Source organism: Podarcis muralis, chromosome 7 (assembly GCF_964188315.1).
Source record: "Podarcis muralis chromosome 7, rPodMur119.hap1.1, whole genome shotgun sequence".
In the NCBI taxonomy this organism is placed as follows: Eukaryota; Metazoa; Chordata; class Lepidosauria; order Squamata; family Lacertidae; genus Podarcis; species Podarcis muralis.
The window spans coordinates 43,414,826-43,441,121 of NC_135661.1; the positions used below are offsets into that span (position 1 = coordinate 43,414,826).

Consider the following 26,296-nt stretch of genomic DNA (forward strand, 5'->3'; position numbering starts at 1 on the left):
CTTCTTCTTCTTCTTCTTCTTCTTCTTGTTTAGTCGTGTCCGACTCTTCGTGACCCCATGGACCAGAGCACGCCAGGCACTCCTGTCTTCTACTGCCTCCCACAGTTTGGTCAAACTCATGCTGGTAGTTTCGAGAACACTATCCAACCATCTCGTCCTCTGCTGTCCCCTTCTCCTTGTGCCCTCAATCTTTCCCAACATCAGGGTCTTTTCCAGCGAGTCTTCTCTTCTCATGAGGTGGCCAAAGTATTGGAGCCTCAGCTTCAGGATCTGTCCTTCCAGTGAGGACTCAGGGCTGATTTCCTTAAGAATGGATAGGTTTGATCTTCTTGCAGTCCATGGGACTCTCAAGAGTCTCCTCCAGCACTATAATTCAAAAGCATCAATTCTTCGGCGATCAGCCTTCTTCTTTATGGTCCAACTCTCACTTCCATACATCACTACTGGGAAAACCATAGCTTTAACTATACGGACATCTTAGCCTGTTGTTAAGCATCTCTTTTGGCACAAGGAAAGTTTTTGTAGACTAGGTTGTGGAAGGCTAACATAGGCCTTTCTTTCCACCATGTTAAGGTGGTCCATTGTGGACTCCAACTTCTTCTTTTGCTCCCTCTTGTCCTCACTTCCTCAAGACAGCCTCAAGACCCCTTCCCAACTGACCCAGTCACCGCAGCTGCCTTGGTTGCTAGGCAACCAGAGCATCTCTCGTCCCATCAACGAGTAACTTCCCCCTCCTCTCGCCCTATCGATTCAGACTTTCCCTAGCCCCATCTCCCTGTTGCTAAGCAACCAGGGCCCTAGCCTCCTATTGGCCGAGGCGCTTCTTTCTTCCCCGCCATATCAAGGCAAAGGCAAGCACGTGCCCCAAACACGCGCAGAAACAGACCCTCTACGGCCACGCCCCTCCATCAGAGCCTGGCCCAATCGCCACACGCTGAAGGGCGGGGCTTTGGGGGACGTGATTGACAGCCGCTGATGTTCGGCGGCACCGCGAGTGGTTCACGTTAGGCGGGCGGTGAGGAGAGCTGAGAGAAAGCGGCGGAGGGCAGCGGAGCTGAGGAGGGGGATGAAGGAAAGGGTGCAGGAGCTCAGACCAATCGCGACGCGTCAGTGGGAGGAGTGGGCGGGGCAACGAGCGCGAATGAGTCCCGGCCTCCTCCTCCTTTCCCAGCCGGCCTGGTCGATTCACTTCCAGCCGAAGAGGGATCCTTCCGCCTTTGGAATCACACACACTCACCACACATAACGGCGGCGAAGGAGGCGGCGGCGGCAGCAGCAGCACTAGTGGCAGCAGCAGCAGCACCGTGTGTGCCTCCGCCTATTGCCTACCGCGGGGGTTTCTTTTGTCGTGCTAGTGGCCGTTGGAACCGGAGAGGCGGGGGAGGAAACGGCACGGCGGCCGGGCGAAGCGGGTGGATTGGCCGCCGGGGGGAGGAGGAGGAGGCGGCGGCTGACGGGAAAACAAGGGAAGAAAGGAGGAGGGCGGGTGAGCAGCGACGGCGGCGGGCTTTTCTCCTCCGCCCTGCCGGAGAGGGGGATGGAGAGAGCCGGGCTGAGGCGGAGGGAGGGAGCCGCCCCGTGAGGGGGAAAGGAGGAGGGTGGGAAATCAAGAGGAGGCCTCCACTCCTCATCCGCCAAATAACGGGCCTAGGCCCTCCCTCAGCTCCCTCCCTCCCCCTTGCCCCCCCCCCATTTAGCCTCGGTTTCTGAGGAGGGGGGAGATTAACACGTGAGGCCCACCCGGTTCCCTACCCCTTCTTTTCATGCCGGGGGGGTACCTCAGCCCCTCGCCCGCCGCCCTCCTCCGCCCTTCCCCCAGCCTCGACCATCATCAGCCCGTTGAGGAAGACCCTCGCCCCTCCCCCACCTGATCAGGGCCCCCTTTGGCCCTCCGATCGAGGCCTTCTGCTGGGGTCCTCACTGTTCTCTCCTCTCCCTCTCCCCCATTGGGGTGCTCTGATTTCGTGCTTGGCCCCATCTCTGAGGGTCCTCTACTTTTATCCGCTTTTGCAGCCTTGCAGAAGCTGCTCTGCCTCTGCCTCCCTCTCTCCCTCCCTTTTCAGGTCCTGCACCCTTCATTAATTTGGTCTCTGCACTTTTACCCTTATTAGCAACCAGATCCCCAGTCCTAGTTTCTTTTTCTTTTTGGGGGTGGTGGGTGGGGGTGCTCTGTCTACCTTTCCCTTCAGTGTTGGTATCTGTGCTGCCTCCTTTTACAAACCAACAACCAAACCCTCTTTCAGGCTAGGCCCTATTAGCCAAGTCTCTATCTGGGTCTGGTCTTTAAAAAAATCTCCCCTCCTGTGCAACACGTCTCTGGCCACCCTCTGCCCTGGGGGGTTCTGCTGCCTCTGGTGGCAGTAGCTAGCAGCATGGTAGAGAAGAGGTGTCCACGACTGCAGAGAGAGAGTGTGTACCGCTGGTTTTCTGAGCTGCCTTCTCCTCAACGGGTGGAGTTCCTTTGTGGCCTGCTGGACTTGTGCATCCCACTTGAGTTACGTTTCCTGGGAGCCTGCCTAGAGGACCTGGCCCGCAAAGACTATCACTCACTGCGGGATTCCGAAATCAAGGCCAATAACCCGGCTGATCTGGGCAGCCTCACCAACCTGACGGATGAGGTGGTGCGCAGCAAGCTCTTGGTCTCACTTGCACTCCTGGGCTCATCCCACCGGGAAGCAGCTGGCGTCCTCTTCCGCACCCTCACCCATATTGACTCTGTCATCAACAACTATGGACTGCAGCTCAATGAGGGTCGGACTGGGGATGAGTTTTTGCTGCTCTTCACCATGGCCTCCAACCACCCTGCCTTCAGTTTCCACCAAAAGCAGGTGCTGAGGCAAGAGCTCACCAAGATCCAAAACATCATTGCCAGTACTAGCAAGAGTCCCAGCACTCCCACAGCTAGCAACATGGGAACTTGTCCTGGTTGCCACAAGGTGTGTATTACATCCAGGGACTTCTCTTCCAGGAACTGTAGAGATGGCAGGGACAGTATTCTTTCCTTTCTGGGAGGAGGGTGTCTGCCTATTAGGATATAGCTGAGAAAGAATGTCTTGCAGCTATGGTTTATGGTGGCTGTTGGCTAGTTTCACCAATGGGCCAGAAAGGTCACTTTTCTCCCTATCCCACTTCCCTTCTTCTCATCAGTAGAGTGTCAAACTCCGTTCTCTTATGTGCATTCTTCTCCTAGGATGCTCTTCCTACACATCAATAGTTGGTGTTCTTTTTTAAACTCTAGTAAGATAGTCCCATGCCTAATGGTCAGAAGCTGCTTAGATGTGGGTCCTAAGTAAAACAATGGCCATTCTGTGAAGTGTATAGCTGTTTTGCACTGGCTATTCTTTAGATGGACCAAGAGAATAGCTTCCTGCTGTTTTACTCTGGAAAGGTAGAGACCTAAGTATTTGCTTTTTCAATTGTGCTTGAAATTGTTTATTTAATGATTTAAGATAGCTGAGTGAATTCTATGTGATTTGGAGCTACAGGTTAAAGTTACTTCCTGCAGGCATCCTTTATTAGTGTGCTGGTTTTGTCACTGTTATTTTGACACTTTCACATGTGTCTCTTGTGTAGCATCAGTAAGGAGAGATGAGGCATGAATGGTTTTACATTCCAGGTAAGGTGCTGATAAAGTGGTATAATATAAAAGAGTTTTGAGACTTTTCAGAAGTGGTCGAAGGCAAGCTTTGCTTTTTTTACTGTGGCTTTGTAATGTAAACTTGACAGGTCAATACACTACATATGTTAAAAGTGAAGCTTTTTTAAGGATCTATCCTTTAGAACTTTCACTGTAAAAAAAACTGTTCTGGTTCAGGAGTTCTGACACAAATTTGTCCATTCTGAGACTGATAGGTCTGTGAATGGAAGCATCTATCTGATAGCTAATATTTACTTTGCTAGAACATTGCTTTCCGTGTGTGTTTAAGAGAGAGAGACCTGCTTGTTGGTTAGTATATAAAAACAGTGAAATGTGTTGTTTTGTGAATTTTGATAATTCCAAGTCTCCGTATATTTAAGAAACATAAACTCTAATCTATCCTTACTGTAAACTTTTTTTTTTTGTATTCTTTGTTTCAAAGAATAAAACTTCATTTATTGGAATAAACTGACATTTTTAGACCAGCTACAGGTAGCGCACGCTCTCTCTCTCTCTACACACACATACAAACACACAGCTATTGGATTCAATCTGTAGCTAGACAAGCAACAGACAACATTCTCTGGCAGTCCCTGTTAAATGACCCATACAAATCACAAGTACTATTAGATGTGAGGCTTCTTTACACACTTGTAAAGTCCAATACTCTTAAGTGTCAGAAAACCACCACAATACATTTCTATGAAAACCTTTACCACAGAGAAGAAAAAGTACAAGCCTAGCTTGAAACACTACGCAGTAGGATGTAAGATGTATTTTCTATCATAGTTGGGACTCATGGAAGTGGCCAGAAGGTGTGCTGTGGGCTTTGAAAGGGGAATCCCTGAACTTGGAATCCCTTGGGTGGAGAATCCAAAAAAGAGCTTCCTTTTGGCATCCTGTGGGCTTTGTGGTATAAATCAGAAAATATAGCATCTTTGCTCAGAGTTTATTTAACTCGCGACTCTATCAAAAACATGGCAGCATACTATAGTAACAAATGCAACAGGACAATAGAAATTAATGTTGAGCAAGTATAGTGCCTTAGATTCCTGGTACTCATTTCCAGCTCAATGAATGCCTTCTCAGACACATCTTAAAATCACAAAAAGGTATTAAAAAGGAATGTTTTCCTGTTCTGAATATAGTTCATCATTAAATATCCATATAATGGTGCTTTAGCCCAACAACATCTCTATGGCCATAGATTTCCCATCCAAGCCTTAGTCTGACCAACTTTTTTTAAGGCATTATGTTATGCAACAAATTTCCCTATTAGCTACTGAAGTAAAGACTACTTTTTCTTCATATTTTCTGTGAACTTTGACAGTGATCACTAACAGGAAAACTAGTGGTGAAAAGTGTATGCTACTCTAAAGTAGGCTTGTATAAATGTCATATTTTCAATGCTTATTCGGATGCTTTGATTCTACAAATAATCTACTTATTAAAATATTATATCAACAGCAATAATTAACCCTACAGCGATCAATAATCCTGAGATTGTCAAAAGGGGAAAAGAGAACTATCTGTATAATGATATAAAACAGTTCTTTCTAGAATGTTGCCTTGGAGCCACCTAATCATTCCTGGTTTCAGGAGCATGCTAAGGATAGACATGTTCCTCCTTCTCTTGCACATACTTACTTCCCCCTCCATGGCTTCCTTTAAATGTCATCCCTGACCCCCTTTAACCAGGATTTGCAGACCATTTGTAAATCCTGGTTAGTATTAATCTTAGTTAATATTGAGGCTGGCATAATGCTACATCATGTTTAAAACAAACCATGAAAGGTGGGATTTGCACAAGAGAAGGAGGGAAGGAAGGAGCTTGATGCTGATCTAATCATAGGTAAGAGTTTGGGACTGATCCATTTTAAAAAGAAAGTATGGCAAGAAAACAGGTGACAAAAACTTAACACAAGAAGAGCTAGAAAGGTCTTCTGGGGAAGAATGTTCTACAGGCTGGCTGCTGCTATAGAAAATATACCCTCATGTGTACCTTCTCTCCAGCAAGTGGAGGTTTAACAGAAGCAACATCTGTGAAAGAGATATTTGGGGTACCATTCTCTTTACTTGTTAGCTTCTTTTACTTGATGATACTTGTTGTACATTCTCCTTGAAACCTAACACAACAATAAGATATTCTTAGGCTGCAGTTGTAACCCCACCTACCTGGTAGTAAGCCCCATTGAATTCAGTTAGTGCTTATTTCTTAGTAAACAAAGTTTGGATTGTGCTATTAGTCTTGACTTTATTTGTTGCCTGCGTTCATCCAGTTGTTTGCTTCCTTGAGAGCAAAGTTTATCTTTACCCACTTTTCTTGTAAAAAACAACCAAAGTTCCTGTTGTTTATCAGGATGCTAATGGATAAGCCAGTTCTGCGATGAATGCTATTTCTTGCCTTCAGTTTACAGTTGTAGTGTATAACAGTTTTTATACAGAGTTGATGCCTGGGTTACTTAAAACAATTAAATTTAGGCTAACTCTATTAGAGTGTGGGGGTGTACTTTAGAAATAACAAATACTGGTCTTCAACACCTTTTTATGACAGTAATGCTGGGTGGGCAAGTGCTGCTTTGGTGCACATGGTTCTGTGTCTCAGGGATGATGAAAGACATAGAGATGGACAGAGTATGGTGCTGTTTAGAAAGCAGGTGGAGGATATTAGGAGACCATTAACATTGGAAGAAAGTGTAACTGGATGAGGAGCAATAACTTATTGGGATCCTGCTGGGGCCACATTTCAGAAATAGGCGAGTAGGCAAGCTAGGGGTCCTAGCATGGACTAGCTGGCTCCAGTGTGAGTTGTGTGCAAATGCCCTGTTGTGTCTTGAAGGTGGGAGGACAATGATTAGTAAGGCAGTGTATATAATGGTTTATATTCCAACAGTTGCATTCTGTAACTTTAAGAAAGGGAAGGGCCACAGAAAACACAGCTGATTTTGTAAACAATTGTTTTACTGCATTTCTTCCTTCTGAGGAATATCAACAATATGTTGCATTAGAGGAAAAAGTTACAGTTGTATTAAGCCCCAGCTACAATAACATTGGTAGCCATAAGTGCTGCATTTGGAAATGATTGGGGCCTTTTGTTCATATGTGTATTTTATGAAAGTGAGTCATCGTATTAGGTGAACTTGTGTTGGTTGTGAAATGAGAGTCAGGCTTATATCCAGAAAATGAAATCTTGAGGAAGTTAGGTACCCTTTTGCAACTAGGATAAACAGTAGTAACAAACTGATGCAAGCTAGGCGTCAACAAACAAGAGTCTTCAGGTTGTTCACATGGTTTTGGTTCATGTTCAAAGCCAAACCTTGAACTGAATCCTAATTTGGAAACCTCATAGTGTAATACCCTTTGGATCCTCATCATGGGTATGATAACATACCATAAATGCAAAGGAACTTGTAAATAGGAAAGTTGCTTTCAATTAAATAACCATGGGGCTATTAGAAGATTCTGACTTGGAGAAATAAAACTGACTAGTTTTTTTCTTGTGGTTTTCTTCCTTCCCAGGTCACTCCAAGATCTGAGACCCCCATAAACAACATCGGTAACAGTTTAGAAAATGCACTACATACATCAGCACATTCCATTGAGGAGTCATTACCCAAGAGGCCTTCAGGGAAACACTCAAAAGGTGCATCTACGGGTTTTGCATGATATTTCTGTGTAATACTCCTATTTTTGAAGAAAAAAATATATTTCTGCTTTAAAATATTTTAAGAATTGACTCTAGATGATAAAGTGTGTTTGGTGTTTCTCGTTCAGTGCTGAATTAATATCAGTTTATAGATAAATTGATGCACATAAATTATTCCTGGGAATAAATTAGTATTTAATGCTCATGTGCATTGTAGGGGGTTGGACTAGATGACTATTGTGGTCTATTCCAACTCTACAATTCTACTATTTCTATTATTTCCATTCTTTGCATTTCTGGACTTGGTCTCCAACACCAACTAGACATCAGCAAATTGTCCTTTGGAAGGAATTCTGATCTATATTTTGCGTGTTATAACCGGTAATGCTTTTTCTGTATTGAATAAGCCTCTTGCCTTCCGTATCTCCTGTATAATGATTAAAAACAATTCTTTTGAAACCACTGGTGATTTCAGAAAATGCACTGGGGTGTTGAAAAGTTGGATTTGCAACAAAACGTTGCAGTGTGGAGTTCCAGTTAGTAATCTCCCCTCCAATATACTCCAATTCCCCTCCCATTTGGTTTTCTGTTCTTCCTTTCCTCTTCCCCCTTCCCACCCCAGCAGTTCACCAGCATTCCATGGTGACTGAGCATGCTCAAACCTCATTTAGGATTTTTCTTAAAATGGGATTTGTACTTCTGCAAACTTCCGGCTTTCTCCAAGTGTGCTGAAACTTCCCTCTTGTGCCAGGGTTAGAGAGAATGGTGATTCTACAGCAAAGACTTGGAAAGCAGAAGCCAAGTTATTTGTCCTTTGTTCCTTGACTTTCTGTGTTTTGGAACCTTGCCAGTGAAGTGACATTAGTTATAAGTAGACATAACATTTCTATTAATACATACTTGAAAGTAAAATGTGCAGTGAATCCAAATTCTTTGTTTAGTTCAGTTTTCATGAAAACAGGAAATGCTTAATTTTCTAGGCGTGCTGTTCCTGGTTTGGGTATATATTTGTGAACAATCCAGCGGTAATCCAGAAGGAAAGGAAAGTGCCTTGTTCATTCCCTATTTATTTTTCAGTGCAACAATTTTATCTCTCGCCTCTCTGTGGCAGTTCTGTAACTGCAACAATTATAGTAGCGCTTGCCCCCAGAGCTTCTGGTTAGCCACAGGAGTTGCTATTCTTTATTGTATTGGTGTGCAGGTGTGTTTTCCATGGCTCTGTCTTGCATTCCTCCTTGTGTCTTTAAAATATTATAATAGTACTAAATGATTGAGAGAATCAAAACAAGGGAGTATGCTATTATTCATGCTGCTTTATGTCTCAATCAAGTACAAATCTGCTTTCAGTTTTTCTAGTTCATGCAAGTGGAATTAATAGCCAGGTTGTATTAGCCCACTTCAGTAGAGACTTACATGGCAGATTCTGAATTGACAGCCTGTCTTGTGCATGCAGGGCAAAGCACTGTTGTACTGAATATCCAATGCTTCAATTAAGTTCCACTTTATAAACAATTGCATGCTGCTTTCCATTGTTACCTCAAGTCCAGTTATTGTTCTTCTGTGGTTTTTCATAATTTGTATGTTTCATACCTCAAGGGCATACACTTCCAATATCAGTGGATCTATATAGGTCTGGTCCTCTCTGTTTTCACTGGGATTTTAGCATGTGAGATCTTAATGAGCAAAACTTACCATTCCTAGCACCAGAATGAGATACAGGTTGCTTATTAAAATCTCACATTCTAAAATCTCAGTGGAAGTCTTGATACTTTTCCTAGAGCCAGAGTGAGTTATCCAAACTTCCATTGGGATTTTAGAATGTGAGATTTAATTAAACAAACTTTAACTCACTCTGGTGCTAGGAAAAGTATCAATGCTCCCAGTGTTCTGTTTCAATTGGCAATCCCCAAATATCATTTAGGATTATTTGTGATACTACCCTCTTCACCAAATGATTTGTTATGATGGAAAATCTTGTACTGTCGTTAATATAGGCACAACTTCTCTTGTGCCAAAGTATTGTACATAGATACTCAATGTCCTAAAGTATGCTTTGAAGCAAAAAGAGCTAAAACTTGACTATGCTAAATACTAAGCAAGTCCAAGAAGTTTAATTCATTATGAAGTTCAGCTTGTCTTTTTGTCTACATATTAAATTGAGCTAATTTCCAAAAGAATTGAAAACAGTCTTTCCATTCTGTGAGATCACATGCAGAGACAAAACTAGAGCCTCCCTGACAATAATCCAGTGAATGATCTGTGTCTAATCAGTCTAGTCCAGAATTTCCCAACCTGGTGCCTCCCAGATGTGTGGGACTACAGCTCCCATCATCCTCTACCATTAGTCATGCTGGCCTGGGTTGATGGAACTTGGAGTCCAGTAACATCAGGAGGGTACTGGTTTGTGAGAACATTGCTCTAGTCCAATATTAAAAACAATGAATACAGGCATTCAGTAGACCAGTACCTGATAAACATTGGACATTCCTTTTATCTTATTGTTGCTAGAGAACCTGCAATTAAGGTCCCTGAATGTAAACATAAAACAAAACAAGATTATTCTCTCTGCTTTTTGGGCAGATGATAAGAGCAACAAGTAGTATTTATGTATGCAGTATGTCTGTTTAGAACTGTAACAGATGTTGCCCTGACCACAGCATATTTTCCAAAAGCATAGTGTGGGATAAAGTACATTAAACCAGATGTTGAAGAGAATTCTACATTCGATAAGCTTTTACAGTAGTAGTTTATGATGGAGAAAACATTAAAACCTTACTGCACAGGGCTCCTCATATGACTTTTTTGGAGCACTTACATAAGAACATATATAACAGGTATGCAGTCATGTCAAGAATGTAGCATCTTCCAAGCTCAAGCAATCATTGCAATATAGAAACATGTGATTTTTATGTGAGGTGGTGTATAGGGCTCTCTTTCTTTTAACATTTTTAGTAGGGTGTACAACAAATAGTGTGAGACAGTTCTGCGTTTATAATGAAGCAGTAGAGAACCTCAGACCAGGGTCCAAATGATATCCTTCGGCTTTTACTACTGATCCTTGAGTCGGATCCCCAGCTACACCCCCTCTTCCCAGGCCATACCCTAATTGGTCTGACATTTGGCCCACCTTCTTGCCCTCCTTGAGTGTTTTTGCCTGAGTGGAATGTGTCTGTGAACTCTGATAATGCTTCTTCCTTGCCTGGATGGAGGAGAGGTGTGAGTGTATGAAACTAGTCTTTCTCTACAAAGGTAAATTTTAAATTAGCTGCTCCTCTTCCTTTTGCCTCTGACCCCACCCACCACTTGCATGTGGCCCCTGAAGATTTCCAACAAGGGAATATAGCTGTCAGACTGAAGAAGATTTCTACCCTGTTATAGATGTTGTACCTCAGCATAGAATCAATCTGCATCTTAAAGTTTTTTCTCCCCCAGGTTATTTTCCTGCACAGAGTGGTTAAATTTTAAAGAGATGAAAGAATACTGCTGATTGCTAGTTTCATTATTTCTTGCTACTCCTATTAACTCATTACTCAGTCTGTCTCTTGCTCACATATTTCCTAATATATGTTGCTTGTATACACAAATGTTTCTCTGGACGACTTGTTTAAAAAACATTTGAAGCTGAACATCCGGTGGTTTAAAGAAGGTGAGGTTCAAGTGTCAGCAGTAATGATAAGAGGTTACCCAGAATATATCCACTTGCATGTGGAGGGAAGGGAAAAGCTTAATCTTTATATTGCCAGTATTGAATTGATTTGGAGATGATGGCTCCCAACTGAGTGCAAATATGTGCACTTACATCTAACTGAAGTAAAGAGAGAATAATATTCATGCAAGAATTGAAAAAGTACTTCTACATTTTCCTGCAGCCTGCTTGGAATCTATAGTCACTGTAGTAGTTTTTGTATCGGGTCCAAATATGAAAAAATATCAGGGCTAACACTGCTGAGAAAACTTCTGTCAAACAGCACCTGTAGTATACAGGCCTTAGTCTGAGAGGAATATAACCTGATAAAATAGAAAGCGCCATAGAACAGGAGATCGTAACATGTGGCTAGGTCAGGACCAGTGCCATTTGATTGTGAGGGCCTACTATGAATGGAAAACTTTGGAAAGTGATGTGAAGAAGTATGTCCGGCCCTAGCCAAGGAGAATGAAAACCAGATGAAACTCCAAATACTTCACCATTTAAGATTTCAAATGATGCAAAATTAGTAAAACATGGATTTTCTGTCCATTGTGCAGCTCTACCATGTAGCAGTATTCTAAACTTAAGATGAAAGGGAATGTTGAACCTGAACTCTTTTAAATTTATGGCCACATTTAAGTACAGTACTGTAATTTTCATGGGATATTTTAGTAGTATACTTTTAAAGCATGGAAATTGTTTATGGCATATTTAAGTTCTTCTGTTTCTAATGTTGTTAACCTACATTGAGTCTATGTGGTATAGGCAATTTTAAGTCTTAAAAGGGGTAGATGATGCAGCCTTTTGATCAACTTTAGAAGTAATGGGAATCAAGATGTAGCAATACAGGTCAGCTGTTACGCAGCAAAATGATTTGTTTTTGGTGATGACTATCCCCCCAAATTGATTTTTAAATTTATTTTATAGTTTGAATAGTCATCATTTTGTTTTCTCTGATCAAGCAAAAAAGAAAGCAGAAGAAGGAAGAAAAGACCAAGTAGAAAATGCAGAGCTGCTATCCTCTCTAACGTCTTGTGTTGTGCTTCTTAGGAAGGACCATTGATTTATTGCATTACCTCACTGCATTGAGTGTATCCATTTCATCAGTGTATCATGCCTGTGCTATTTTTAACAATAACTTGAAGGGGCAGCACTGATGAAATTACATCATTTACATACACGGCTGAGAGAAAGTGGTATAAATCACCAAGATCATTTAAGAGAGTATCCCTGTGTGACTCATGTGAACAGGTTGGGTGACTTCAAAGAGTGATTGGATGGGGCTGTTATTCCTTGAGTAGCAAGAAGCTATGCATTGATAATAGTTGCATTTTCTGTATTTTGACTTGGGGCAGGTGTTTTGTGAAATACCTAGCCTTTGTAAGAGTTTGAAGATGAATTACAGTTGTTTGTTTTTTCTACTATCATCCGAAATACAGCATGTCATAGACTCCTGTTTAAAGTACTTTGGAAGGACTTGGGTGAGGAGGGAAGGAAGAATAGGCAGGTCTGGACTGGGTTGGTATTTGTTAGATTTCTGGAAGGCAACTGTCCTCTGATAGTTCATGCTTGTAAATAACTACTTAGCGGTAGGGGAAAAGAGTTAGCTTGAGGCTACTTTTTAAACTGAACGAGGCAATTGATTCTTTCAGGCTGTGGTGTAGATTGTCAACAAGTGGGCATGTGTGGGCACACTGGCCAGTAGCATGTGTGGGCTTTGTTGCAATTGTGTGTGACATCAGTATCTATAAGCTTCTAAGACAGGGTGGTCCAATGCTCATTCCAAGGGCCGCATACGGCCCTCAATACCTTTTTTGGTGGCCCTCAGCAACATTTGACGCCTGCCCTTAGCCCTCTCACTGCCTTAACCAAGGCTGGGTAAGCAAGGAGCTGGGCCTTGGGAAGGAGGTGGGAGGGCTCTGCTGAGAACAGGACAAGACAGCCAAGGCAGGATTAAATCCTATCCTCCATATCAGCAGATGTAACTACTGACGTCAGCAGGTAGGCGTGGTATGGGGGAAATGGTCTCACAGGGTAATTTGGCAGGCCAAGATTAGCCTGTGAACTGATGTTTCCCCACCTTGGCATACAGTATTATGATGTAGCATTATAATATTTTACATCTTAAAATAGTATTCACTATTTTTATGTTGTATGTATACATGTATATTCTGGTTACGAATTCCATGTTGTCCACTGATACCCCCATGTAAATCAATCATCAAAATGCAGAGAATCACTTCCTCTTGTTCACAATCTTAATTTCATAGTCTCTTTACCATTTTAGGTCTGAATTATATTAAGGCTGCAGTTTTTTAGTCACAAATGCTACTCTGCATAGAGCTTTTTCAGACTGCCATCTGATCTGGCTGGGGTGTCTTATCACAAGACAGTTCTCAGGCGCATGCTGTCAGAGCAGCTGCTGATACTATATTGTAGTCCCACTGACAGGTTCCAGGTATAATCCTACATGGATTAATTAATGCCTGAAAACATGAACGTTCTGCAGCTGCTTCAGATCCTGATTTGATTAATTCTGTCAAGCGGCTGTTTATTTTACAGGATACTGCAGAAATTCAATTTTAACATTAATAGACTTACTACCCTGAATTTGTCCAATCCTTTTTTAAAAGGTTATGGCTGCATTGTTTAGTCATGAATACTACAAATCAGGCCTTGTCCATTCAAGCAGTTGATCACATGGTAAAATTGTTGTTGGGCTGTATCACAAAATTACCTGTAGAGAGACCGCATACCAGAATGATTTCCTGTTCATAGAGTAGGTAGACCCTGTACATAGAAAAATAGTGCATCAAAATGAATGTTGGATTCAATTCCCCAGTTTGATCCACCTGATTTGTCATTGTATAAACCCTCTGTCATATTCTCCATCCTAGCATTCCCTATCTCTTTAAAAAATAAAAAGGCTCACACTGCTCCTACCTGTTGATAATTTCTGGTTGCCCTTTTCTAGCTCTTAAGAAATCATTCTGAGACTGGGCAACCAACTGTGCATGTCGCTGCAACATAGGTTTATATTAATCTACTGTGACATGCATCCAGCCTGTTTAATAGCTTGTTTTAATTTTGTGTACTGAACGTGTTTAAATTTTGTGTACTGAACGTTCCATTGGGCTGTGCCTCTAGAGATCCTGTGTTTGGAGCAGTCCAGGTTTCAAAAAAAAAAAAAAAAAATCATTTGCAAAATTAGCTTAAATCTTTTCTGTCTACAGCTTGCTGGCTCCAAGGATAGGTTTCCAAGATTCAAAATGGTAAAAATGTGGGTTTCATTTTGGCATTGCCAACCTCAATTGTTCTAGATGTTGATTCACATCCCCTTTCTCCCCGAAATGAAGCTACCTTCGACCAAGTATAGATTTTCTATATTTGGAACGTTTATATTTAAGCTGCAGGTTGTTAACTGACCTCTGAACTTTGGATGATCGCGGTTTTCAGAAGGGATGCATGTACTTACTGTATTACCTGGAAGTCCGGAATCTTTGTTTTTTACCTAGAACTGAGTTTGCCAAAATAAATCAGGACATTTGTTTAGACTGATATGAAGTGTGGCGCTGGAGATTCTTTGACATTTTTTAATTCCACCTTTGTCTTTCTGCACACATTTCATAGATTAGGTGTGCAGTGAATAGGAGGTAAGAATTTGAAAGAGTGGTGTGATGATCAACAATATATTCTTGGCTCCAGGAACAAACATACAACACTGTTTTTCACAAGTTTGTTCATTTTCTTTTTTTAAAGTCTCCTAGAAAGTGGGCAGACTCAGTAGTTTTATTCTTAATACAAGATATAGCAGTGTTATCCAGGGAGTTTTAAGAAACTTAATACCTTTTTGCTTCTAGCATCAGATCATACTGTGTTGTATTCAGCTGTTTTGTGCAGAAATAATATGCATCTGGTTTTTTGTTTCCTGTTCCTGAGATGAGTCATTCCCCTTTTAAATAGCAGTTATTTTTTTCTCATAACCCTTAATATACTAATAAACTTCTGGAATACTTATTAAGATGGACTTTGTGGTTAACTAAAATGCTGACTTCACTACTCCTCTGGCCATTGAATTCATACTTTGTTTTGATTGTTATTTTTTTAAGAATGAAAGGATATGAGCACAAGTTTTTCTTTTAATTTAGATCCTGTTTTTGGAGACACATGAGAGTTATTCACTGTCTGAAACTGAAAGAAACCCATTTGCAGAACCAGCCAGGAACATAAAAAAGATTAGCACTGCAATTTAAAAGTAAGGGACACAACCAATAAATAAGTATTCCATGTGTTTGTCCCTATGAATACTGCTATTCCATAAAACAGGAGCAGGAAATCTCAGGTCTAGAGGTAAAATATGGCCCTCCAGGTCTTTCCAACCCTCAAGACACTTCCCCAAACAGGGGGCTTCACTGCCCTTTTCAGTGCTCTTCTCAAGTTCTTTTGCCTGGCTGGAATTTATTTATGTGGGAATGTTGAGGGTGGCAGGAGAGGATATATTGATAATTAATATCCTTCCTAACTCGCACTAGCAAGTTTCTTTATATAGCAGAGTTACATTCCCCTTCTTATGCAGCAGAAAACTGGTTGCAAACTTTTGTGAGTCTTAAGACAATAAACAATTCAATCTGGCTTGCCCAGATTGAGATATGTTCTATTATTCCTGGTAAGACCCCTTTGATCCCTCCTAAAAGAATAAAGACACAACAGTCTTATTTATAAGTAACAAAAAGTGGTTTTTCTCATGAACAGGCAGAGCACAGTGTGATCCCTGAAGGCAGGCTTTAGGCTTAAAGTTACAAACATGTACAAACAGGTTTACCCCATATGGGAGATAACCTGGGGGACTGCTTGGCTGGCAGCCAGCAGTACAGTCTAGGTGAATCAGGAGGTTCACAGGACAAAAAAAGATCGAAGAGAGGGAGGTGGCTGCGTGACTTGGCCTTTTACCAGGTCTGGAAAGGTCACACCCACCTACCAGTCACATGCAAGGAAAGATGCTCCAGGCCAGGAGGAACAGGAAGTTTCGACTGGCTGGACCAAACATTCCCTTGCATGTCCACTCTAGCAAAACAAGGAATGTTGTATTTGACTTCTCCCAGTGGGTTACATCCCCCAATTTATTTATTAAATTGTATAACACCTTATACCTGTAGACCTCAGGGTGGTTCACAACATAAAATCACGATACAAAAAACAGAAAATACATAATAAAAACAAAACCAAAAACCACCCAATAATCCCCCTTCCACATCACATTTTAAAAGGGCATCAGATGTCACTCAGCCAAAGGCCTGGTTAAAGAGAAACACTTTCGCCTAGCCCCTAAATGTGTATAAAGAAGGCACCAGCTGAGCTCCCTGGGGAAAGTATTCCATAAATGGGGAACTACTGCAGAGAAAGCCTGTTCTTGTGTTGCCACCCTCTGGATCTCTTGTGGAGGAGGCACACAAAGAAGGGCCTCAGAAGGTGATCTCAGGGTCTGGGTAGGTGCATATGGAGACAGGTGGTCCTTGAGGTATTGCAGTCCTTGAACTGTGATAATGCCTCTGGCTGGGATGAAGGATTGAGGTTTGTATAGAAACCTCTGCTTCTTGCATGGCTGAAATACATTTAACTGTACAAAGATATGAAGTGCATCCTCTGCTCTGTCTGCTTCACCTCTGGTCCTGCCAGCTATTTGCATGTGGCACCTTGAGGCCTGCCAATGCTCTTGCACTGAAAAAGTTCCCAACCCATCCAGAAAAATTGGAAAGCACTTTGAAGAGTCTACAAATAATCACTAAATGGCAGCTCTCCTGTGATTAACTGTCACTAGCTACTGTAGACATTCTGTTGCTGATTTATTACCAGATCTCTTCCCCTCTCTTGACCTTGAAATCTAGTGTAAAGCAACCATTTAAGATTGTAAAGCCTTCTGAGTAAAGGACTACATGCTTCTATAAAATTTAGTAGTCTTTAAGTTGTATATCAATTTGCTTATAGGAAAAAGATGTCAGTGTGGTATGTGAGCTGTGTTAAAAAATTTAAACAACCTTCCTTGTAGAGGTAAGGAGGTCTGTGGTGTCCTTTTTTAGATCTGCTTTCTTAGAACAGACTGAATGAAGGTGAAAATGGAATGTTAACCTGGTTGCACATCATGTTAAACCATAGTTAATGTCTGAACCTGAGTTTGTGGCTGATTCCTCTCCAAATAAAGCACAAGCTGCACCATCAGTTTGTTCTTGCCTTACTGCTCATGGTTTGCTTGAGGCAAACATACCACAAACTTTTGCTCTGATGACATGGCAAGCCAAAGTTTATGGTTTGTTCCTCCCAAGGGGAGCAAAGGGGGAAGTTTTGAACAATATATACCATGCTGCTGCTTCATGTTTAATCGTATTTAAATCTTAACTATGGTTTTAAGATAATGGGTGAATGCAGCCACAGAGAGCTCATCTTGCATGAGTGGGAGGGAAATCTTCATTACAGTATTTGATTGAAGCAACTGTTAATTATAAAGGTACTAGGCCTTCCTCTGTGACGAGTATGGGTGATGGCAACCTGTCTCTTACGTAGTAGTAGTAGTAAATAACCCCATCTCTTTTGTGTTGCCAATTGTGTATACCAAGTTCTGGTACTGTTTTCAACCTATGGGCTTATCTTTGTATGCAGACACTTTAGGAATCAGACGCATCAGTGCTTCCCTTTCCATAATATACTGTGCACAAATAGTGGGTTCCCTCAGGGAAAAGTCAGTCAGATTTTGAAGGGCTACTTTCACTATGCATGGTGTGTGTGCTTGTGCATGGACATCTAGAGTATCTCTCAAAAATAAAAATGTATGTCCACACTGCCTCTATATGGAGTAGCTAGGATTCCATGTTCTGGGCTCATTGTGTTAACTTTGGCTTCTGAAGTTTGTTACATGTAAGTCTTGACTCAGAGCCAAAGAGCTTGTTCTAGCATGTCTAAAAGACTTGCACATGCCCTGTAGTACCTTTTTTTACTTGATCAGTTTTTATTAAAGCAGACTCCTGTTGTATCAAAAACTGTGTTTGAATGTGGTTTGGGTGACCATACAGTGGGAAAATATGCTCAGTGGGGTCATTGATTGGATTTAGATAATTCATTTCAGCAGGATCATTGAACAAGCACTGGCTGCTAATGACTCCAAGCTGGTGTTCAGTCAGATACAAAACACTTTTTTTACTCTTCTAACCTATAGGATAGGCATATAATAATGTTATGTAAAAAGGTGGTAGTAAGCTTGTGGTAATTTGATGTCCATGCATGTTTAATTGCTTCTTAATAAGTTATGAAAAGCCCATAACTCTTTACCTGCTCACTGGCTGTTTCATTTTTGGTACTTTACAGGTGCAGAAAAGAGTGATACACTCTGTGTATTTGTGTAAATCAAGGATGGGGAGCCTCTGGCCTTCAGGCTGTTGTTGGACTCTTAACTCCTATTAATCCTTGATGGGAGTTGGGGTTTAACAGCAGTTTGAGGGCCACTTTCCCCATGTAAAGCAGACTTGAAAGCAGAAGAAAGTTAAGTCTTTGTCACGAGCACAGCTCTCCCACATATCCAAAGAGACAGAATTGTTTCTGCTTCTACTGTGCTCATGCTGTCTCTGGAACAAGTTAATGTGTATCAGGAGAATCCTGTGTCTCGTGTGCTGAGCATTAAATGGAGTAAAGTTTAAGTCTAAAGGTTTCTGTGTCATCTTAATATTTAATGATTTAGAACAGAGTAGGTCATGAGATAGGAAGCTCAGCTGAGCTGTTATAAATGGGGTGGGGTGGAGGTGAAAAAAGGAGTTCAAGTGGAGTGTTCTAGTAAGGAACCCTTTGTTGAAGCCCCAAGAATATAGTATCAGCTATATTCCTGAGTTTGCGATGGCACATACTCTATTGAGCATTGGTGTGATTTCTTTCTGAATGTAGTTTACACACATTTTAAAAATCATATACTGTGTTTCAGATTTAGTTAATAAACAGAATGAATACAGGGATCATTTGTACTGAAAGGCACCAGACACCAGCTTATGAGTTGCTGAATCCATCTTCTATTGCTTCATTTTGAGGCCAAGTCCTATGACCCTTGGACATATGGATGGCAGCTTTAAGTTTTGCCCTCAGGCCTGACTAGTGCACCTATGATGAAGAAGGTGCCTAAGCAACATAGCACATGCAATCAAAACAAGGCACTTGCTCCCTGTAGGGCTGACGGTGATAGTATGCTATGTCCCTCTTTCCATCCATGGCAAAGTGTTCAGATACCTGCTTCACAGTGGAATGAGTACTCTGTAAATAAATGACCGGCTGCACTTAGGACTGTTCTTGAATCCCTATTAGTTAAGTCTGATTAGGTTTTAGAGGAAGATGAACATGTGGTTGGAGTACAAAGTACTGAAAAGTAATACTACAGGTATTAAATAGTTCTAGAAGCTTAGTTGAGTTTTTATTTTATTTTATTTTATTATTTTATTTTATTTTATTTTATTTTATTTTATTTTATTTTATTTTATTTATGTTTCTTTCAGTGGTTCCTATATGTTGGTGCTCTCTGAATATGGACCAGACTGAGCAAAAGTGAAACATGAACTTTTTCATTTAAAACTGGAATTCACCATGTAGAGAGAAATAATGTTATTCAAGAGGTGGGCAAGAGGGGAAGGGAGCTATGTGAGGTTTGGAAAAATGCTTAAATATTTGTGTTGACTTTTTCCAAATTACCTTTATTCACTGGCTGCATTTGCAGGTCATGGTAAGCCATAAAGTTTGGCTTATTAAATCATGCCCCTTTGTGTAAGTGGGTGAGCAAAACATGACAGAGAAACTTCCGTATATCTGAATCTGAGATTGTGGTTTGTTAGGATGAAACAAATCATGATCTTAGGTTTGGACAACGTGCTAAGCTTTTCCCATTGTGGTTTGTTTGCTCCTCCCTTTGTGCAAGTGGGAGGGGCTCTGGCTGCATGTACACCTGCAGAGTACGGTTTGCTAAACGAAATGTTATGGTTTAGTGTTACATATGAATGCTGCTATTATACAGACATTGCTATTTTTAAACATGTTCTTGTTGACTTTGCCTGCTGGCATATTCACCAGCAAGCTAAGAACAGTTGTGTTTTTAGAAAGGTACAATCACCCGACTCTTCCTTTTGTTTCAAAATTGAGTATTTTGCATATGTTAAAAACATTCTGAGTAAGCACTAATTTTGGGTTGTGATAGCCTATCATCTAGCTCACTTTTTTTAAAAAAAGATGATGGTCCAAATGTGCCTCAGTTGTAAAGCCTTAGTCTTGAATAAGAGCTGCTTACCTCAAGGCTTGAAGTGGTTGTGTAGTTCTTTGAATGTTGCAATGTAAAAAAGAAACACTTCATTGAGAGTGATGTTTCCTTTTTGGAAAGTCTGTTTGGAACTCTTCTTCATTCTGTTTTCGGTGCCAGTACAGTACTGTATTGGGTAACTTGCAAAGCAAACTTAAAATTCTGTCAGTTGTTCTTCAAGATGCTCACAACTTCAGCTCTGTATAAACTGGCAAATAGTATTTCAGCATGACTTTGTCCTTTAGTAACTCTATTATTAGAGACCTCCTGATCTCAACTTCTGAAGATTTCCTCAAAGACATTTCTGATATCTTTTGTAAGTTGAGTTCTGGACAATTAAAATGTGAGTTTTAGTAGCTCCCATTTGTGGCTTTATTCCATAAGTGTTTGGCAGATGGAGCAAGTAAGTGCCTATGTTGTTTCTTCCTGTATAGTCATGCTTTCATTAACCATGTCTTAATATAAAGTCTCTTTTAATTTCAGAAATAACAGGATATGAGTTCTGAAAATGGCCTTGGCCTGTTTTAAGTCATTCATGAAGTTCAAAAAGTCCATCCAGTCCATCTTGAGCTTGATTGATGAGCACCTTTTGAGTTGACAATGGAGCAAATGTATGTGTTTTCTCATGCACAGCAGCAATGGAAGAGGTTGCCAGTGCTTAGAACAACATAGAAATGCTCCATTTAAAGCTCTGTCTGAGGTGGTCTGCAGTCTTGGCTTTTGAAAATCCTCAAGACTATTGTGAGCAACCATTCAGCATATGCATGGCTCCTCAACTGATCAGTACATCTCTACTTGGTGACAACAAGAACCAAATTTCCTAGAGGAAAGGGCAAAGAATCCCAGTGGCAAAGGGACTTTGATGCTAACTTTCCTCCAGTAAAATTAATAAAGTGTTTTGTTGCACCTTAAAGACTAACACATTTATTACAGCATCAACTTTCAGTGACTTGAGACAACTTCATTTGATGAAGTGGAAGATTAATCTTCAAAAGCTCATGCCATAATAAATTTGTTAGTCTTTAAAGTGTCACAGGGTATTTTTCCTTCAATAGAAAAGTATGGCTGCACCTCTAGAAATTTCCCTCACTGTTATTTTTATTTTTACATAACAACTTGGAGTTTGAATACTCGAGGTTCAAATGTATGCAGAGCCTAGTCTCCTGGAGCCGATGAAAGGTTTAGTTGGGTGACAAAGTATTAATGATTGGGGAGGGAGGGTGCTCTTTTTCTACCTCTCTACCTTTCCCCTTCACAACCATAACAAAAACATTACTGTGTCCTGTAAACGTCTTCCACATGGAATCACAATTACAGTTACCGCAACTGCTCCTGTAATCACCACAAGTATAGCTTACTCCAAATCTAGGCTGCTAAAGATGGGAAAGTTATCTGAAGTTCATAAGAGAGGCCTTCATTCTACAAGTTTTTGGTAGAAATGAGCTGCTAGAAGGAATCAAGGAACTAGAATTTGGGTGCATTAGGAAAGGTAAAAGTTGAAAGCAAGAGTGAAACAAATGCTGGATGGTTGCCTTGGGAAAACAGGTTTGGAAGTTGGAAGTTGCCATTCAGCCACTGGTGGAGGAAGGGGGGGCGGGGAGAGTGCACCACCCCCAGCAACGCGATCCTGGTGGGGCTCCATCACAGCTGCCCCCCCCCCCCGGGATGCGCGCCAGCCCCGCCTCCGCCTGCTCTCTGCCACTGCATTCAGCCATGATTTTCACTGGATGACTTTGAGCTAGTCACCATGCTTAGCCTAGCCTATTTGGAAATGTGGGAGTTATGGGTCATTATCATTCTGAAACTTTCATACCAATTTGCTAAGTCTTTTTGTCATGTTTGGTTTGATGCCAACCAAGAACACGAGTAGACGTGCAGGGTTTTTGCTGTTTTCTACTACCAGGAGCATCTGTGAACTTGCACCTCTGGAACTGAGAGAAAGGATATAATGTTGTGCATTCATCCTTTGCCTGTTTGGGACACAACAATATTCCTTTGAGGGGAAGGGCCATAACTCAGTGGCAGAGCATCTGCTTTGCATGCAGAAGGTCCCAGGTTCAATCCCTGTCATCTTCAGGTAGGCCTGGTAGAGACCCGTGGCTGAAAACTTGAGAACTGCTGCCCATCCATGTAGACAGTAGTGAACTGGATGGACCAATGTTCTGACAGTATAAGCTAGTTTTCTATGTTCCTAACAGATCTTGTTCATTTTGTTTTCTAACAGTGAGTGTTGAAAAAGTGGAACTAAAGGGATTAACGCATAGGAAGAATGATAGGAACTTTGAATATTCCTTTGAGGTAAGTTCCAAGGAATGAGAACTTTTAAATTTAAAAAGGTATGAAAGGGACCAGCCTTTGGGGCACTCAAAGCCTTGAGGATTCTATTGCTTTAGCAGATGTCTTTTGACATCAAAACTATATCTGAAACATTTGATAAAATTTTTCTCATATTACATCACAATATACTAAAACAAACAGTATATTGAAACCATGTTCTAACTGGAGGTGAGCCATACAGTTATAGGGGAAATTGGGCATGGGTGTAAAGATGTTGAATAGATAAAATTTAATTTTAGCATTTTTTAAAAAATGCACTGAATATATTTTACTCTCAGTATAAGCCACAACAGCAAAAATCCCTGTGTCTTTTAGCTGCACTCTAATTCCCTGGTTGTAGATGATCCACTGCAGAAGCAGCCTCTTTGCCTCTTCTGTCCAAATGCTTTTGCCGTTTTTCATAACTTCTTTCCCCAGCTTTCTACTTATTCTTGGCTGCTGTTTTATTATTGGCGATTTACAAAAGGAGAGAGAGTTGCATGTATAAACTGCTCTACCCAGAATATCACATGCATAACACAGGGGTGTTGTGCTAGAATTTCAGTGAGAATTACAGGTAGCTGTCAGCAAAATTGTTCTGGGGCCAACTTGTATAAAATAGTACTGAAAATTCAAATATATTTCTTTAATTTAGATTTGTATCCCATCCTCTCTGGGCAGATCTCATTGGTACTCTCTCACATTCAAGTGTCTGGAAAGGCAAGTGAGATGTAATCTAATAGAACCATCCTGCCATAGTTCTGAAGGCTGTATAACCTCAAGAGCTTAGTTAGTTCCTCACGTTGTATCATTTATCTGTGTGTAAAAGAGATTTTTTTTAAAGCCTGTGGTGGTGCTAGAAACTCTGCTTTTCGTTTCTTGGTTTTGGTGGAACAAGTGCTGGGAAGAGGAAATTCCTGAATTACGTAATGTATTTTGAAACTCTCTCCTCTCACCAGTACTTCTGGCAGCAGCATCAGTTCTGGAAAATTGTGTGTGTTTGGTTGTCATCGATACTAGCGTCATGTAGAAATATCACTCTAATTTTCTCCCCCTCCCCTCTTTTTTAAGCATAAGGCAATATTTCCCCATAATTTATAAATGCCTCTATCTCAAACTGAAAAAGTACGAAATTTAAAGTGCTGGATAAATTCTTGGGCATTGTGTTAAGATGTAAATATAGCTGAATTAAATCCGTCAGCCAACAGCCTAATGATCCTCTGGCTAGTGTTAATAAATTTTCAGTAAATTTATTGAAAATACATGAAAGGGAACGCTGACCATGTTGGCTTGGTAACTTCAGGTACAAATCCATAGGCATAGGTTAGAAGCCCATCTCGTGTCCTGATAGGCAACTGATTTGCAGATTCTACAACATGTCGTATTCTCACACGCATTAGCCCCCATCATTAACAACTTGCACTGCAAGTGGGTGTGATTATTGCAATATGCTGACTGTTCCATCAATATGGAGTTCTCCCTTAGTAATACTTTGCTGATGTAAAGAGGCACATTTTGTGCTGCTTTTCTGCTTCAGACCTAAGGAAGCAGAGTATAGCCACAGCTTTTGTACAAGTTACAGTAGGTGTTGACTGTAGAATTTGTTCATGTGATGGTTTTCATGTCCTTTTTTTAATATGGAATAGTTCCTCCCACATAGAGTAATGCTACCTGTCCAAAGGATGACATGTGAAATGGGCTCGGACTTACAGTATTAACTTGAAATATATTTGGTACACAAATTCAGATACAAAATAATACACTATAATCAGCAAAGGATTTTGTGTAACAATGGGAGAGATAAATGTTGCAATCTATGCCAGTACAATTTAGTGAGAGTGGCATAGCAGATTATTCCAGAGGTCCCAGGGAGAAGGAAGGAAGATAGTCATCTTTGGCATGTAAAAGTAGGCAGAGATACCTCCCAGAATCCCTTTTTCAGTCACCAATCTGAGGGCACTGGTCATGCATCCTAGCAAGGCCAATTCCAGATGTGTTTGATGCAGGTAACTCAAATTCTTCTTTCTTCCCAAAGGTCTTCTGGTCTGATTCTTCAGTGACATTGGTAACAAAGTCTTCTGCTGAAGTGACTGAATTCATTTCGAAGGTAAAATGAATAAGATGTCTTGGGTTGTATAAGAAATGTTTCAGGAGCATCCTGAGGTATATTGTAGTATCAGTGCAATTGAAATAGTGGCTATCTGCAAGGCACTGTTTTAAATAAATTGTGTAAATAAGCTTGGGTTGGTTTGTTTCTTTCAATTTCAATTGTTGCATTCAAACGTATTGTCTTGTCTCTTAGTTAGGTCAAATGTACCCAGAAGAAAAATTGGAGAAATTCATTCCATGCCTAGCTGGTCCAGATTCATTTTACTTAGAAAGAAACCACATGGACCTGGAATCGGACCTTAGGTATGCTTTGCAAGTATTTTATGTCAGTGCAAAAAGGAAACTACACCAAATGGAAACCTGTTTGGGTCAAATACTTGCTGTTAATAATTCTCTCGCTCTTTTGATTGTCTGCATATTGGTCTGTGAATGTTTTGTCAGATTTACTGGGATTTAAGTTTACTGTTAGTTTTATGCACATTTATCTTGACAGCATTTCCTTAGTGCTGAGTAATTATGCTCCAAATGTGGGGTGGCATATCTAGTACCTTCTGGACCCAGTACCAGCACTGGCAGTGGCTGTACCTGAATTGCTATTACACATGTTTAAGTCTTTCAAGCAGTTCTACTTGGTAGGGGTTTTTATTGGCCCCTTGTTTGCAGTTTTAGGAGCCAAAAGGGCCCACCAGATACCCAAATATCAGCCATTTGTGAAAGTTTATTTTGATAGCACCATCTATTGACACAGCACTTTACAAAGAACAGGTTTGACTGGTCTTTACTCCCAGTGGGCTTACAAATATAAAAACAGACAGTGAAACAATGATGGCAGCAATAAACATTCTTCCATTATTTCATTTACCCATTCTTGACTAAATTACAGCAGGGTATTGGGACTAGGGAGCTGTTCTAGAGGCTCCCAGCAAAGGTGTGGTTTGAGGAGGCATTTTGGGTTGCATGCATAAGGAGAGAGGTAGAATTGTTTCAGGGACCAGGGACCAGGGAGTGAAAGGCGGGATATCAAATCCAAACTCCTCTTCTTCTTCTTCTTCTTCTTCTTCTTCTTCTTCTTCTTCTTCTTCTTTGAGTGGCAATAGTAGTTTGTGATGGATCTGTTAGAGGACAGGAAGCCTGCATATGGAGAGATCCCACTTCATGGCCTGAGTGACAAGAGAGGTGAATCATTTTCACAGAAAATAATGGTGCCAAGTTCCCTAACAAGCAAGTTTTAAAGTACAAAGAAGGAATCATACTAGCAGCAGAAGCCCAAGTTATAGCTTGTGGTAATGCAGCTCAGATGAGTCTTAAGGACTCCGATGCAGCTTTTTACATCCTAACTAGGTCAGAACATTATTTGGCCCCTGAAATGATAAGCCAGGTTCAGTAGATAAAAATAGTTACTCTAGCGGGAAATAGGCTGTATTCTGAGGGCTCCAATCAAGTTTAGAAAATCATAATTTATAGTACTCAGTGGTGTGTTGGAAACAAAATTTCTATGTATCATTTAGGCTCAAGGAATGTCTTTCTTCACTTTTGCTAGGATTGACAGAGCAGCACAAGTAATTTCCCGGGCTGAGACAGGAA

At 41.0% G+C, this 26,296-nt stretch overlaps 1 protein-coding gene across 2 annotated transcripts in view; it reads left to right on the forward strand.

Moving 5' to 3' along the window:
* The first annotated feature begins 999 nt into the window (after positions 1-999).
* ZCCHC14 (zinc finger CCHC-type containing 14) overlaps positions 1,000-26,296 on the forward strand; it is a 37,373-nt gene continuing 12,076 nt past the window's right edge. Inside the window, exons 1-5 of one of the 2 annotated variants that reach the window (XM_077931620.1) lie at positions 1,000-2,936; positions 7,157-7,280; positions 22,512-22,585; positions 24,639-24,710; positions 24,906-25,015. In XM_077931620.1, the coding sequence (XP_077787746.1) occupies positions 2,373-2,936; positions 7,157-7,280; positions 22,512-22,585; positions 24,639-24,710; positions 24,906-25,015 (944 nt within the window). In that variant the 5' untranslated portion in view covers positions 1,000-2,372. The remainder of the gene's footprint in view (positions 2,937-7,156; positions 7,281-22,511; positions 22,586-24,638; positions 24,711-24,905; positions 25,016-26,296) is intronic. The other variant, XM_028739934.2, reaches the window with a different exon arrangement.